Below are 16101 nucleotides of genomic sequence, written 5' to 3' on the forward strand. Positions count from 1 at the left end.
TTGGTAGTTGGCTTTTAAGCATATACAGCAGCTATACATGAGTAGGACAACATGTATAAAAAGGATGATGTGATCAAAATACTTGCCTAATAATTCTGCACACACTGTAAAGTTTGTTTCCCGATGCTCTCCTTGATCGTATAGATTTGTTAAATTAACACTTGATTTAAAATAATGAAGTAGTTATTAACCACTGGATGATAAGGTTATTACGGGTGGCAAGGTGCACACCAGCATTTTTTGGAATGAACCAAGCAGAAAACAGATTAATGCAGATTTCTGATAAAACAGGCCTTTCCTCTCTGGTACTTTGCTGATGATAATATCTAGGACCTCATGAAAGAAGCATTTAAAGATTTATTTTTAAATAACAATAATAACATTTAAAGCGGTGTTTCCATTCATTCTTCCTCCTTCATATCGTTCTCATTCACTTCTTCACTTCTTCAACACCCGTGTTCTCTTCTTCTGGAGAGTTCTTCCACTTGTTATAAATCTAAATGAAAAAGATGTGTTTTCAGATCAAAACATGTTAATTTGCAAATAATAATAATGATTAAAATAATGATAATAATACATTTTCACTGTCAGCAGTTTGCACTTCAGTTTTTCATGTCATTGCTATACCGCAGTTGTCTGTAATTTCTTAATTAATGAACCAGCAAAATGGATCTCAGACTTGGAATACTTCACTGCAGTAAAATTTAAGACTTTTATTTTGTTTGCACATTTTCTGTAAACTTTCTATTTGAGATGTGCCTTATTTTAGTGTAATATTGTTAGAAACAGTTTGTGCAGCCTACACACATAAATGCAGGAGTCAGTCTACACTCCTGAGCTCCTAATGCTAATGTAATTACCTAGGACACTCAGACTGACAAAAACACAGCCCAACAAACCAGTGTTACAAAATGAATGGGTTTACTGAAATGGGGTTTGTGACTACTTACTCTCTCCCAACAGGGCAGATGAAGAACCCCATAAAGAATGACCAAGGAGAACAGGAAAATCTCAATATATAGTGTTGTTTTAAAAAGGGAAGTTTCCGTGAACGGCATCTCATCGGAATACTGAGACACAAGAAAGATGTTCTGCTTTTATTTTATTAGGTCAAGAGATTAGACACAGGAAAATACAAGAGATCAGTTTCAGTTAATATTGGAAAATGTCCTTGTTTCTACATTCACTGTCCATTTTATCAGCTCCACTTAATATACAGGTGCAGTATGTAGTTCTACAATATAGACAGCAGGCCACCTGTTGTTCTGAATACTTTGTTACCTCCATTTCACCTTGTCACTTAATGGTCAGGACCCCTACATTATCACCACAGAGCAGGTTTTAGGTAAAGTACTAGTAAGCATAATTGTTCAAATGGAAAATGAGTGTAGAATCAAGGAGTTTATTTGAATGTTATGATTGATCTTTGTGTAGAAGTCCACATTGCAAAATATCATACAACTGTTTTGCCATGATGAGAACGAGCTTACATCTCCTGGTTTCTTCTTAAAGGGAAACCCCAGAAAAGAAGGGAATTTCTGGTTTCCCTGGTGTTCCTTCACGTCCTGGGCAGCTTGTCTTAGAATAATAAATAAATGAACAGTGAGATTGAGTTAGTTGGTTACGATCTGCGAGGTTAAATGAAGTTGGAACAATGAACAAGTCTATGGACCATATTAGAACTTGCCAAATGGCCTAATTCCTTAAAACAACTTACCAAACTGGTCCATGTCTTTTGTTCGTGTCTGAAAGAGACAAGTATCATTAATATTACAGTGAGAGTTTTAAAAACATTTTAAACACCAGTTTCTAATTCAAATCCTTCACATGTGAAATGTGTTGTAATGGAACTGCGATTAGAATGAAATTATTCCTATGACTAGCACTACATGGGTTAGGGTTATTTAATGTAGCAGAGTAACATTTAAAGATAACCTACATTTATCTTATTTTCCCCCAATGTATGGCTACAATTTCATTTAATGTTATGTCCTTCATACACCATACAGAAACATTTAAATAATAATCATTTTTAAAAACCAGGAATACCTGACCTTAATTTAAAACGAGCGAAACCCTGTGAAATCAGCCTTAAACGGGAGAAACGGTTCTAACGCCTTTCTCTGCACAGCCCGTGTGTTTTGATTTATTCTGATTGGTTCTGCGCAGAGTCGCTGATCTACATATCATCTTCTATACAGTCTTGTAGGCCATATGATTAATAGATCAGATTATAGCGTAAATTTCAAAAGTACATAAAAATATAATTAATTAACAAAACAGGATTTGTTTCTCGTTTTATGAAGTGTCTGAAACTAATATATTACACATTTAACCCCCTTAAAATATAATTAGACCTTATATTTACATCATATAATTGGTGCCAATTTATTTATTTATCATTATTATTATTATTATTGTTATTATTATTAAAAATAATTACTACTGTAACTTAGTAATTACACACCGTGTTCCAAAATTGAGATTTTTTTTTAATATCGAGGTGCTGCATATCATTTTCCATGTTTTAGCTTGTTGTAGTGCGATGAGTATGTAAATAAACTACAACTACCCTAATCCTTCCTGTCTGATTCTGATTTGACTGGCTGGTCCCTATAGAAGTGTAACAGTCCCAAAATAAGTCAGTATATAGTATGCAAAATGGAGATGTACTCATTTGAATTCGATTGTTTTGGTTACACCATGAGAATTAAAATAAATAATCCCCAGTAAACTATTACTGAACTGTCATTTAGATGCTCATGAGGGTAAATATTTAAACGATTAAAATGCCCCTTTAACTGTGTTATTATGTAGTTTTGTATCGTTATTTAAAATGGCACAGCTCTATAGTTATATACAGAGCTATAAACTATATACAGAGCTTATAGTTAATTTCAGTCTGTTATGCAATCAGTTTTTTTTTATTATTATTATTGTTTTTATTCTTATTATTTTTTAAGATACAAGAAAGTCTACTAGGCTTCAGTTTTACCTCTCTGTTATTTTTAGCCTGGCTGACTCAGGATTGAGTTTGTGCTGACTGAATAAAGTCTTAGCATATTTCTTGGCCCAGTCTTGACGTTTTATCTTATGTTTCTTGTTCAAAGGTGGTCGTTTTTCAGCCTTCCTTACCTTGGCCATATCCCTGTGTATCAGACACCTTGTGCTTCTTGATACTCCAGTAACGTTACAGCTCTGAAATATGGCAAAACTGGTGGCAAATGGCATCTTGGCAGCTTCACACTTGATTTTCCTCAATTCGTGGGCAGTTACTTTGCGCCTTTTTATCAACATGTTTCTTATGACCCTGTTGGCTATTTGCCATGAAACGCTTGATTGTTCTGTGATCACGCTTCAAAGGTTTGGCAATTTCAAGACTGCTGCATCCCTCTGAAAGACATCTCACATTTTTTGACTTTTCAGAGTCCGTCAAATCTCTCTTCTGACCCATTTTGCCAAAGGAAAGGAAGTTGCCTAATAATTACGCACACCTTATATAGGGTGTTGATGTCATTAGACCACACCCCTTCTCATTCCATAGATGCACATCACCTGATTTACTTAATTGGTAGTTGGCTTTTAAGCATATACAGCAGCTATACATGAGTAGGACAACATGTATAAAAGGATGATGTGATCAAAATACTTGCCTAATAATTCTGCACACACTGTAAAGTTTGTTTCCTGATGCTCTCCTTGATCGTATAGATTTGTTAAATTAACACTTGATTTAAAATAATGAAGTAGTTATTAACCGCTGGATGATAAGGTTATTACGCTGATCTACATATCATCTTCTATACAGTCTTGTAGGCCATATGATTCATAGATCAGATTATAGCGTAAATTTCAAAAGTACATAAAAATATAATTAATTAACAAAACAGGATTTGTTTCTCGTTTTATGAAGTGTCTGAAACTAATATATTACACATTTAACCCCCTTAAAATATAATTAGACCTTATATTTACATCATATAATTGGTGCCAATTTATTTATTTATCATTATTATTATTATTATTGTTATTATTATTAAAAATAATTACTACTGTAACTTAGTAATTACACACCGTGTTCCAAAATTGAGATTTTTTTTTTAATATCGAGGTGCGGCATATCATTTTCCATGTTTTAGCTTGTTGTAGTGCGATGAGTATGTAAATAAACTACAACTACCCTAATCCTTCCTGTCTGATTCTGATTTGACCGGCTGGTCCCTATAGAAGTGTAACAGTCCCAAAATAAGTCAGTATATAGTATGCAAAATGGAGATGTACTCATTTGAATTCGATTGTTTTGGTTACACCATGAGAATTAAAATAAATAATCCCCAGTAAACTATTACTGAACTGTCATTTAGATGCTCATGAGGGTAAATATTTAAACGATTAAAATGCCCCTTTAACTGTGTTATTATGTAGTTTTGTATCGTTATTTAAAATGGCACAGCTCTATAGTTATACACTATATAGTTATATACAGAGCTATAAACTATATACAGAGCTTATAGTTAATTTCAGTCTGTTATGCAATCAGTTTTTTTTTTATTATTATTATTGTTTTTATTCTTATTATTTTTTAAGATACAAGAAAGTCTACTAGGCTTCAGTTTTACCTCTCTGTTATTTTTAGCCTGGCTGACTCAGGATTGAGTTTGTGCTGACTGAATAAAGTCTTAGCATATTTCTTGGCCCAGTCTTGACGTTTTATCTTATGTTTCTTGTTCAAAGGTTGTCGTTTTTCAGCCTTCCTTACCTTGGCCATATCCCTGTGTATCAGACACCTTGTGCTTCTTGATACTCCAGTAACGTTACAGCTCTGAAATATGGCAAAACTGGTGGCAAATGGCATCTTGGCAGCTTCACACTTGATTTTCCTCAATTCGTGGGCAGTTACTTTGCGCCTTTTTATCAACATGTTTCTTATGACCCTGTTGGCTATTTGCCATGAAACGCTTGATTGTTCTGTGATCACGCTTCAAAGGTTTGGCAATTTCAAGACTGCTGCATCCCTCTGAAAGACATCTCACATTTTTTGACTTTTCAGAGTCCGTCAAATCTCTCTTCTGACCCATTTTGCCAAAGGAAAGGAAGTTGCCTAATAATTACGCACACCTTATATAGGGTGTTGATGTCATTAGACCACACCCCTTCTCATTACATAGATGCACATCACCTGATTTACTTAATTGGTAGTTGGCTTTTAAGCATATACAGCAGCTATACATGAGTAGGACAACATGTATAAAAAGGATGATGTGATCAAAATACTTGCCTAATAATTCTGCACACACTGTAAAGTTTGTTTCCCGATGCTCTCCTTGATCGTATAGATTTGTTAAATTAACACTTGATTTAAAATAATGAAGTAGTTATTAACCGCTGGATGATAAGGTTATTACGGGTGGCAAGGTGCACACCAGCATTTTTTGGAATGAACCAAGCAGAAAACAGATTAATGCAGATTTCTGATAAAACAGGCCTTTCCTCTCTGGTACTTTGCTGATGATGTTATCTAGGACCTCATGAAAGAAGCATTTAAAGATTTATTTTTAAATAACAATAATAACATTTAAAGCGGTGGTTCCATTCATTCTTCCTCCTTCATATCGTTCTCATTCACTTCTTCACTTCTTCAACACCCGTGTTCTCTTCTTCTGGAGAGTTCTTCCACTTGTTATAAATCTAAATGAAAAAGATGTGTTTTCAGATCAAAACATGTTAATTTGCAAATAATAATAATGATTAAAATAATGATAATAATACATTTTCACTGTCAGCAGTTTGCACTTCAGTTTTTCATGTCATTGCTATACCGCAGTTGTCTGTAATTTCTTAATTAATGAACCAGCAAAATGGATCTCAGACTTGGAATACTTCACTGCAGTAAAATTTAAGACTTTTATTTTGTTTGCACATTTTCTGTAAACTTTCTATTTGAGATGTGCCTTATTTTAGTGTACTATTGTTAGAAACAGTTTGTGCAGCCTACACACATAAATGCAGGAGTCAGTCTACACTCCTGAGCTCCTAATGCTAATGTAATTACCTAGGACACTCAGACTGACAAAAACACAGCCCAACAAACCAGTGTTACAAAATGAATGGGTTTACTGAAATGAGTTTTGTGACTACTTACTCTCTCCCAACAGGGCAGATGAAGAACCCCATAAAGAATGACCAAGGAGAAGAGGAATATCTCAATATATAGTGTTGTTTTAAAAAGGGAAGTTTCCGTGAACGGCATCTCATCGGAATACTGAGACACAAGAAAGATGTTCTGCTTTTATTTTATTAGGTCAAGAGATTAGACACAGGAAAATACAAGAGATCAGTTTCAGTTAATATTGGAAAATGTCCTTGTTTCTACATTCACTGTCCATTTTATCAGCTCCACTTAATATACAGGTGCAGTATGTAGTTCTACAATATAGACAGCAGGCCACCTGTTGTTCTGAATACTTTGTTACCTCCATTTCACCTTGTCACTTAATGGTCAGGACCCCTACATTATCACCACAGAGCAGGTTTTAGGTAAAGTACTAGTAAGCATAATTGTTCAAATGGAAAATGAGTGTAGAATCAAGGAGTTTATTTTAATGTTATGATTGATCTTTGTGTAGAAGTCCACATTGCAAAATATCATACAACTGTTTTGCCATGATGAGAACGAGCTTACATCTCCTGGTTTCTTCTTAAAGGGAAACCCCAGAAAAGAAGGGAATTTCTGGTTTCCCTGGTGTTCCTTCACGTCCTGGGCAGCTTGTCCTAGAATAATAAATAAATGAACAGTGAGATTGAGTTAGTTGGTTACGATCTGCGAGGTTAAATGAAGTTGGAACAATGAACAAGTCTATGGACCATATTAGAACTTGCCAAATGGCCTAATTCCTTAAAACAACTTACCAAACTGTGCCATGTCTTTTGTTCGTGTCTGAAAGAGACAAGTATCATTAATATTACAGTGAGAGTTTTAAAAACATTTTAAACACCAGTTTCTAATTCAAATCCTTCACATGTGAAATGTGTTGTAATGGAACTGCGATTAGAATGAAATTATTCCTATGACTAGCACTACATGGGTTAGGGTTATTTAATGTAGCAGAGTAACATTTAAAGATAACCTACATTTATCTTATTTTCCCCCAATGTATGGCTACAATTTCATTTAATGTTATGTCCTTCATACACCATACAGAAACATTTAAATAATAATCATTTTTAAAAACCAGGAATACCTGACCTTAATTTAAAACGAGCGAAACCCTGTGAAATCAGCCTTAAACGGGAGAAACGGTTCTAACGCCTTTCTCTGCACAGCCCGTGTGTTTTGATTTATTCTGATTGGTTCTGCGCAGAGTCGCTGATCTACATATCATCTTCTATACAGTCTTGTAGGCCATATGATTAATAGATCAGATTATAGCGTAAATTTCAAAAGTACATAAAAATATAATTAATTAACAAAACAGGATTTGTTTCTCGTTTTATGAAGTGTCTGAAACTAATATATTACACATTTAACCCCCTTAAAATATAATTAGACCTTATATTTACATCATATAATTGGCACCTATTTATTTATTTGTCATTATTATTAATTATTATTATTATTATTATAAATAAAAAGCCATGCATTTTCATCCATCAGGTAATCAGTTTACTCTGTTGTAATGATGATATTACATAAGTCTTGCATTTGTCACACCTTGACACTTTCTGGTTGTTTTCCTCCTTCCATGTGGCTCTGTTTGTTGTTTTCCTTCTCCTCACATGGCTTTGTTTATGTTCACTCGCTCCACCTCTTGTTCCGCCTCTCTGTAATTGTCCTTAGTTATCTGTGTCAGGTGTCTCTTGTTAAGTTTGTTTATTTAAGCCCTCTTCCCTCACTTCCTGTTATCGGTCATTTTGAGTTTGTTTGTGTCATTGTGAATTCTGTTGTTCTCTTGCTCGTTTTGTTTCCTAAATGTTTTCGTAGTCTTCGTGTTTCTAATCTAGTTCGTTTGTTTCATTCCCCAGTCAAGTAAATGTTATCTCGTGTTTCTCGTAAAGTTTGTTTTGTTATTTCATTAATAAACCTTTCCGTGTTGTAGCGAGTGTGTCCGCATCCTTTAAATCTACTCCTCACACCACCCTGACAGAATGACCGATCAAAAGATGGACACAGCTAGCACGGACTACCCATTTAGGAGAGGTGTAATTCGCCGGACTCCGTTCCGCACAGGCCCCAAAGATCCCGTGGAGGAGGCGTTAAGAGCGGCTTCGGAGTGGAGTCAACGGCTTCAGCGCATTTCCGGTGCGGTTCCACTCCCCCGAACAGAAGACTCGATTCAGGAATCGAGTGATGGCTCCAGCGGGAATCGACGGAGCCGGAGGAGAAAGCAGGCTGGAACCCCAGCTCCAGAGAATTACCCCCTCAGGTCCGGCGAGATTTTTGGGGGGGCCTTATGGACAAGGGCTGTTAGCCTCAGATCACAGGACATGGGAGATGAGGCTAACAGGGGCGCATCTCCGGGGGAACTAAGTTCAAAGAAGTCCCTCGAGAGTGCGCCCAAACCCGCTAAATCCACAACTCTGCACCTGCCTCGCTGGGCGTTTCAATTCCTGCTCCCGTAAAAGCGGCACCTCCGGCCGCTCCTGTTCCTGGAAGAGCGGCACCTCCGGTCGCGCCTCTCTTCGTGCCCGCGGCACCTCCGGCCGCACCTGTCTTCATGCCCGCGGCACCTACGGCCGCGTCTGTCTCCCTGAGCGCAACACCTACGGCCGCGTCTGTCTCCCTGAGCGCAGCGCCTACGGCCGCGTCTGTCTCCCTGAGCGCAGCGCCTACGGCCGCGTCTGTCTCCCTGAGCGCGGCGCCTACGGCCGCGTCTGTCTCCCTGAGCGCGGTGCCTACGGCCGCGCCTGTCTTCTTCAGCGCGGCGCTTCCGGCCGCGCCTGTCTCCATGGACGACGTCGCAGATTCCTCTGTTTCCATGGACGTCGTCGCTAGGACCCCAGTTCCTAAGCACCGCTCTGCGCTCACTCCTGACCTCCAGGAGAAGCTTACAGGCCTCATGGCACGCCTGGAGCTCTCCTTGAAGGCGGCGTCCGCCTCTCTTGTCTTCGAAAGAGCGACGCCCGCCTCTTCTGTTTCCGTGGACGACGTCGCAGATTCATCTGCCTCCGTGGACGTCGTTGCACGTTCTCCTGTCTCCGTGGACGTCGTCGCAGTTCCGTCTGCCTCCGTGGACGTCGTCGCAGTTCCGTCTGCCTCCGTGGACGTCACTGCAGGTTCCCCTGTCTCCGTGGACGTCACTGCAGGTTCCCCTGTCTCCGTGGACGTCGTCGCAGGGTCTCCAGTCTCCGTGAGTACGGCTCCCTCAGCTGCTCCTATCTCTGAGACTGTGGCTACGGCCGTTTCTGCCCCTGAGACTGTGGCTACGGCCGTTTCTGCCCCTGAGACTGTGGCTACGGCCGTTTCTGCCCCTGAGACTGTGACTACGGCCGTTTCTGCCCCTGAGACTGACTACGGCCGTTTCAGCCCCCGAGACTGTTGTAATGTTACTCTGTTGTAATGATGATATTACATAAGTCTTGCATTACACAAGGTTTAGGTTTTCAAAGATCAATGTAGCCAGTACAAATCCAATTCCTGTACTTTCCAGCGACTGCTGTTTAATTTGTTATTATATTTTATAGATACGGAGAAATACATGCAATGAATGGTAGTGAAACCGTTGTTGCATCTGTTGTAATGGTGATTGGACTGGTTGCCTTCCTTGGAGCTATTATGACTGGTTTGAGCTCAATTATTAGTAATTTGGACAGACGAAGAGGAAGATTCTACTATAGAATGGAAACGATATGCAGTTACATGGTTTGTATATATGTACATACATGATCTGTGTTCTCATAATTCATTAAGAGGACATTTTTACCAATTAGGTTTTTTCCCTTGATGAAAGAAAAGTATGGACTTACCAGAAGATGTTCAAACCTTGGTGCAGACATCTTATCATTATTTCTGGATACACCAGAAAGGTTATAATGCTGGTGGGCTGTTTGATGACCTTCCATTGGCCTTGCAGTCAGAAGTGTCACGTTTCCGTTACAAAAATATATTGGAAAAAGTACGTTATTTCTTTTCTTTTTCTTACCATTATTTTTGACAAATTTAGAATTAGAAATTTGTAAAGCAAATTTGCCAGTGTTAAAAGAACACCGAGTTATGATTGTGAGTGTTAAAATTTAGTGTTAACACTATTTAACAGTGCCCGATTTGCTGTGTAATTCATTATGATTTTAACAATGGGACAGTTAAAGAAGATATACTACATTTGTTTGTGTGAATATATCAGAAAATAATAAGACAGATGTTTGTTTATTTTAAAGTGTGAATTACTGAAAGAAACAGAAGATGGATTTAAGAGTGCTTTATCCTTGAAATTTAAAACCCAGACTTTTAATCCTGGACATATTTTGTCCAGGGCTGGAGAAATTAATCAAAATTTATATTACATTGAGCGAGGCCAAATGAAGATATGTTTAAAACACATTATGTGGTTTTGTTACTTGTCATTTAAATATGAGCATTATTTTAGCAAGATTATATAAACAAATAATAAACATTAAACTTGAAATATAGTACTATTAGTATGTATTATGGTAGATAAAAGGCTTGTTATTTTGTTTTTTTGGAAGGTATTTGGAAGAGATAAAACTGATTGCATTGCAACATTGTTACCTGGCTTCTTAATTGGTGAGGTATGTATGTAAAAGGTCTTTTGAATGGGTTGTTGCCAACATGAATAATGTTTTGAATACTGCAATAAAATTTAATTCTTCTGTAAATATAAGTAAATATATAGCATTTTTAGAACACTTATCAGTCACTCATATCACCAAAACTTTAAAGCAGCATTTCTCAAAGTGTGCGGTGCAAGAAATCTGAAGAAATTAGCTTTTTCTTTATGCCTGTTTTTACTAATGACTTTCTGTTTTGCCAGTAAAGCTTACTCAATAAAAAAGCATAACTGGAACCACAATATGCTTGTTTTTGTATTTTTAAAATGATCCACAGAGGTTAATGTGTTTTGGCTGTGACTCAGACAAGGTGGGTTTCCTTTCAGCCTTCGTTAAGGCAGCTGTTCAAATATAAAGCTTGCTCTAATAATCAACTTCACTGGCCTCCGATTCACTGTCAGAGTCTGGTTTATAAAGTTAGTGTTTACCAGCTCTGGTCTTGATGTCAGTAATGAGAGAACAACAGACAACAAAAAGAATTACAGTTATGACAGTGGCTTGTATATACCTGTTAGGGTAACAGAGGAGGATCTTAGAGTTTGTTAAAGTTAATATTTGCTGTCTTCAGGTTTTGAGAAAGTGCTCTAAACGTGCAGCAAATTAATGTTAGTCTCTTGCTGTGCCTCAAATGCACACTGCTGCACTGAATAGTATGAAAAAATATATATATACCTCCCTTAGAAGTAGTAGTTTCTGTAGTGTAGTATATAAAGTTCAATAGTGTGTTGTTTGGGACACAGCTTCACTCCCTAAGGTTAATGTTAATCAAATGCTGTTCCACATCATTATAAATGCAGTACAGTCTTATCTACATAGGAATCAGCTTATAGCTGTCTAATATTTTGGGTATGGGGTGGTCTTTGACTCAGCAATTATGCCCCCACCTACACCCAATTGCACAGATTGAAAAGTGAGAAAATTAAGCACAATTTAATTAGTAGGCCAATTTTCTGTATTTTTGAACATTGATATTAGTGATGTATCTGGTGTTATAATGTTAAGCTACTGATTCAGAGATAGAAATTGATGTTACTTAAATAAATTAGAAAATTGTAAACTTGCACGTGTATTTTATCACCATTTGTTTGGGGTGATATGGTACAGGTGGGGCGCTGAAATTCCCCTTTGTCTGAGGTGGGAAATGATGAAAAAAGTTTGAGAATCATTGCTTTAAAGACAGTTGTCACTGTAATGCTGCAAAATTCCCACGTTTGATCTGAGTAGCTTTGTTTTGTGTTATTTAGTTAGACATCAGTTTCTACCTCACATTCCATGTCAAACAATGATAGAGAAAAATTAAATTCAGCCTGATTCTGTTGCAAAAGGGCTTAAAAACAAGTGAAATTTCAGCATGTATGGCTGGCTTAAGACAAACATTTTAGCTATTACTACTGGTGCGTTAGTTCTGCGAGTAATGGATAAAACCAAATGACTTAGTAAGGTTCTCCAGCTGCACTCTGACCTCTGACTCTGAGAACTCCATCCTCTGAAACATGCATGCAAACCAGCCTAGCCTTTTCAAAAGTTCACCTGGACAAAGAAGGTTTTTTAGTCATCAGTTCTATGGTTAGATGAGATAAAATTGAGTTGTTTAGACACAGGAATGTAACTAATTTTTAACTTTATTTGGAGTCAGTTCCCCCGCATTTTCAAACAGAAAAAAGAGAGAGAAAATGGGGTGAAATTTAGATTCTTGAGAAAATATCATGCAGTCTTCTTGAGCAGCATTGGACCTAACAAGATGACAATGATTCATGATATAAAGCCAAAGTGGTCCAAAAATTGTTAGTACAACCCCAATTCCATTGCAATTGGGACGTTGTGTAAAACACAAATAAAAACAGAATACAATGATTTGCAAATCCTTTTCAACCTTTATTCAATTGAATACACTACAAAGACAAGATATTTAATGTTCAAAAGCCATATATCAACAACACTCAGACATGCTGCCAGCTTCTCTGTGCCTGAGCTCATCTGAGATGAACTGACGTAAAGTGAAAGTGTTCTGTGGTCTGATGAGTCCATATTTCAAATTGTTTTTGGAAATCATGGACGTGGTGTCCTCTGGGCCAAAGAGAAATGGACTGTCTGGATTGTTATCAGTGCATAATTCACAAGCCAGCATCTCTGACGGTGTGCGGTTGTGTTAGTGGCCATGGCATGGGTAACTTGCACATTATGTGAAGCAGCTTTGTGACAATGTCAGTTGTAAAAAGGCGCTATATAAATAAATTTGATTTGATTTGATGTGAGGGCACCATTAAGGCTGAAAGGAACATATAGCTTTTGGAACAACATATGCTGCCATCCAAGCAACGTCTATTTTAGGGACATCCCTGCTTATTTCAACAAGACAATGCCAAGCCACATTCGGCACGTGTTACAACAGGGTGGCTTCGTAGTAAAAGATTGCGGGAACTAGATTGGCCTGCCTGCAGTGTAGACCTGTCACCCATTGAAAATGTGTGGTGCATTATGAAGAGCAAAATAGGACAACGGAGACCCTGACCCGTTGAGAAACTGAAGTTGTACATCAAGCAAGAATGGGAAAATTCCACCTACAAAGCTTCAAAAATTAGTGTCCTCAGTTCCCAAATGCTTATTGAGTGTTGTTAAAAGGAAAGGTGATGTAACACAGTTGTAACATGCCCCTTTCCCAACTTTTTTGGAATGTGTTGCAGGCCTCAAATTCAAAATGAGTGAATATTTGCAAAAAAAACCAACAACCATTTATCCATTTGAACATTACATTTCTAGTCTTTGTAGTGTATTCAATTGAAAATATGTTGAAAAGGATTTGCAAATCATATATAAATATATTTCCATTTATGTTTTATCACAACATCTCAACTTGGGTTTGTAGAAAACAATGTCACCAACGTCAGCATTCTGTGGTGGCCCAGACCTGAATCCCATGGGTCTCGGGAGGGAATAAATGATCAGAGTTATGGCAAAGACGTTTTCCATCCTGATGTGATCACCTATAGGTTTTGCCATTTTTTATTGTAATTATTTTTCATAGAAATGCAAAAAAGTTTTGCATTTATATCATTAAGACAAATATTTTACTGTCTTTTGTCAGAAGCCAGAAGTAAACATTTGGTAAATCACAATTTGGCATGTGTATTAATAATTTAGGGCTTACATTTATATTATTTTTTATAACATGACAACGAAATTTATTCTGTTTACATTGCTTTCCATTTTAATTTGTAATCAGAAAGTGGTTTAGAAAAGGTATGGATTGTTGGTATATTAATCATACTGTGTATGTTTGTAGGTCGGTTTGATGTACAAAATTCCAAGAAACACCACGATATGTACTGCAACGTTGTGTGAAGTTTGTGTACTGGAAAACCATGATTTGTTGACACTATTTGCTGACTACCCAGAAGGTATATATACATATATATCATCATCATCTTTTCAAGACGTACTGGCAATTTTACAATGTATTACTTTAACAAACAGGAGCCTCAGTAGCGTGTGGAAGGACCACACACAGCCACAACAGCTTAGCATCTCCTCCTCTTGCTAGTCACCAGCCTGGTCACACACTGCTGTTTGATGGCAGGCCATTCCATCCTCTCTATGCCCAAATTCTGGACGTAGTCTCTGATAAACCTCCCTCTGTGGGGGCGAGCATTGTCATCTTGGAGGATAGGGTTTGGTCCCAGACTGTGGAGATATGGGATTGCCGCTAGTTGCAGAATTTCATTTAAATTAGGGAAATTAACAGGCTTTCTAACTGTATAAGATTTATTGCCAAGAAGCACTGTTACAACAAAGAAATAATCTACAAATTATACACAAAATTTCCTATTTTTTGTGCTAAGTTTATATATATATAATATTTTTTTTTCTTGGAGAACCCCATCTAACTCTAAAATAGATGCAAATAAACATATGAATCATTTAGCAATTGCTCTTAATTAATACATAATTTCCCCATTTTAAGAGATCATAACCAGTCACATCAGTAACAGTTTGGATTATTTCTTTATTTCATGTTAAATATATATAGGTCAGAGTGGCTCTCATTTGTTTTGCTGCTTGTTCGTTTTAAAGAATATTACGTTGTTTCAGCTAATCTTCATATGCAGTGATATAAGGACGGAGCAGCAATTTGTACTCAGGTCACCATGAAGATGTTAAAAACGGCTATTTGTTAAAAAACGGAAAACCTGAAAGGCCTCTACTACCTCTGTGGAAGATGTGCTGGTGGGATTGAGAAGATCCTTGAAGTATTCCTTCCACTGCCTAACGACGTCCCCAGTCGAGGTCAACAACTCCCCACCCCCACCATATACAGTGTTGGTGGAAAACCGTTTTCTCCTCCTGAGTCGCCTGACGATTTGCCAGAAACTTCTCGGAGCCGACTGAAAGTCGTTTTCCATGTCCTCAACGAACTCCTACCACACCTGACAGTTTTTGCCTCAGTGACAGCTGAAGCCACGAGCCGCTTGGCTCTTCGGTACCTGTCAGCTACCTCCGGAGTCCCCCGGGCCAACCAGGCTCGATAGGACTCTTTCTTCAGCTTGACAGCCTCTCTCACCCTGGGTGTCCACCACCGAGTGCGGGGATTGCCAATCCGACAGGCACCGACAACCTTGCAGCCACAGCTCCATTGAGCCGCCTCAACAATGGAGGTCCGGAACATGGCCCATTCGGACTCAATGTCTCCGGCCGCCCCCGGGATGCAGTCGAAGCTCTGCCGGATGTGGGAGTTGAAGATCTCTCTGCCAAACGTTCCCAGCAAACCCTCAGCACACATTTAGGCATGCCAGGTCTGTCCGGCATCCTCTCCCGCCATCTGATCCAGCTCACCACAAGGTGGTGATCAGACTATAAAGTCGATCATCGAAATGCGGCATAGGGTATCCTGATGCCAGGTGTACTTGTGCACACCCTTATGCTCGAACATGGTGTTCGTAATGGACAAACTGTAACGAGCACAAAAATCCAATAACTGAACACCACTCGGGTTCAGATCAGTTCCTCCCAATCACGCCCCTCCAGGTCTCACTGTTCATTACCCACGTGAGCATTGAAGTCCCCCAGCAGAACAATGGATTCCCCAGAATGAGTACTCTCCAGCACCACTCCCTAGGGTCCCCAAGGCCTGGTACTCTGAACTGCTGTTCGGTGCATAAGCACAAACAACCGTCAGAGCCCTTTGCCCAACCCGAAGGCGCAGGGAAATTACGCTCTCATCCACTGGGGTAAACCCCAACGTACAGGCGCTAAGCCAGGGGGCTATGAGTAAGCCCACTCCTGCCTTACGCATCTCACCCTGGGCAACTCCAGAGTGAA

At 38.5% G+C, this 16101-nt stretch overlaps 1 protein-coding gene and 1 long non-coding RNA gene across 2 annotated transcripts; one reads left to right on the forward strand and one right to left on the reverse strand.

The window, feature by feature from the left end:
- Positions 1 to 378: 378 nt before the first annotated feature.
- On the reverse strand, positions 379 to 2331 carry LOC136667949 (uncharacterized). The gene is made up of 5 exons (XR_010795435.1): positions 2055 to 2331; positions 1718 to 1745; positions 1491 to 1578; positions 951 to 1070; positions 379 to 496 (listed from the first exon to the last, which is right to left on the reverse strand). It is a non-coding gene; the product is annotated as an uncharacterized lncRNA (long non-coding RNA).
- A 5814-nt stretch (positions 2332 to 8145) lies between these two features.
- LOC136668083 (uncharacterized) lies at positions 8146 to 14492 on the forward strand. The gene is made up of 8 exons (XM_066645326.1): positions 8146 to 8615; positions 9081 to 9347; positions 9682 to 9859; positions 9948 to 10112; positions 10375 to 10525; positions 10697 to 10746; positions 14069 to 14183; positions 14260 to 14492. Exons 1-8 carry the CDS (start codon positions 8146 to 8148, stop codon positions 14490 to 14492), a joined length of 1629 nt encoding a protein of 542 aa, XP_066501423.1.
- Positions 14493 to 16101: the final 1609 nt, after the last annotated feature.

Source organism: Hoplias malabaricus, chromosome 15 (genome assembly GCF_029633855.1).
Source record: "Hoplias malabaricus isolate fHopMal1 chromosome 15, fHopMal1.hap1, whole genome shotgun sequence".
NCBI classification, from domain to species: domain Eukaryota; kingdom Metazoa; phylum Chordata; class Actinopteri; order Characiformes; family Erythrinidae; genus Hoplias; species Hoplias malabaricus.

What these genes read in the sequence shown, in the direction of transcription:
- LOC136668083 (XM_066645326.1), top strand. Translation starts at nt 8,146, where the DNA reads ATGACCGATCAAAAGATGGACACAGCTAGCACGGACTACCCATTTAGG. An exon ending in ACAAAAATATATTGGAAAAA is followed by an intron (nt 10,113 to 10,374) that starts GTACGTTATTTC and finishes TTTATTTTAAAG; the next exon opens with TGTGAATTACTGAAAGAAAC. An exon ending in CTGGCTTCTTAATTGGTGAG is followed by an intron (nt 10,747 to 14,068) that starts GTATGTATGTAA and finishes GTATGTTTGTAG; the next exon opens with GTCGGTTTGATGTACAAAAT.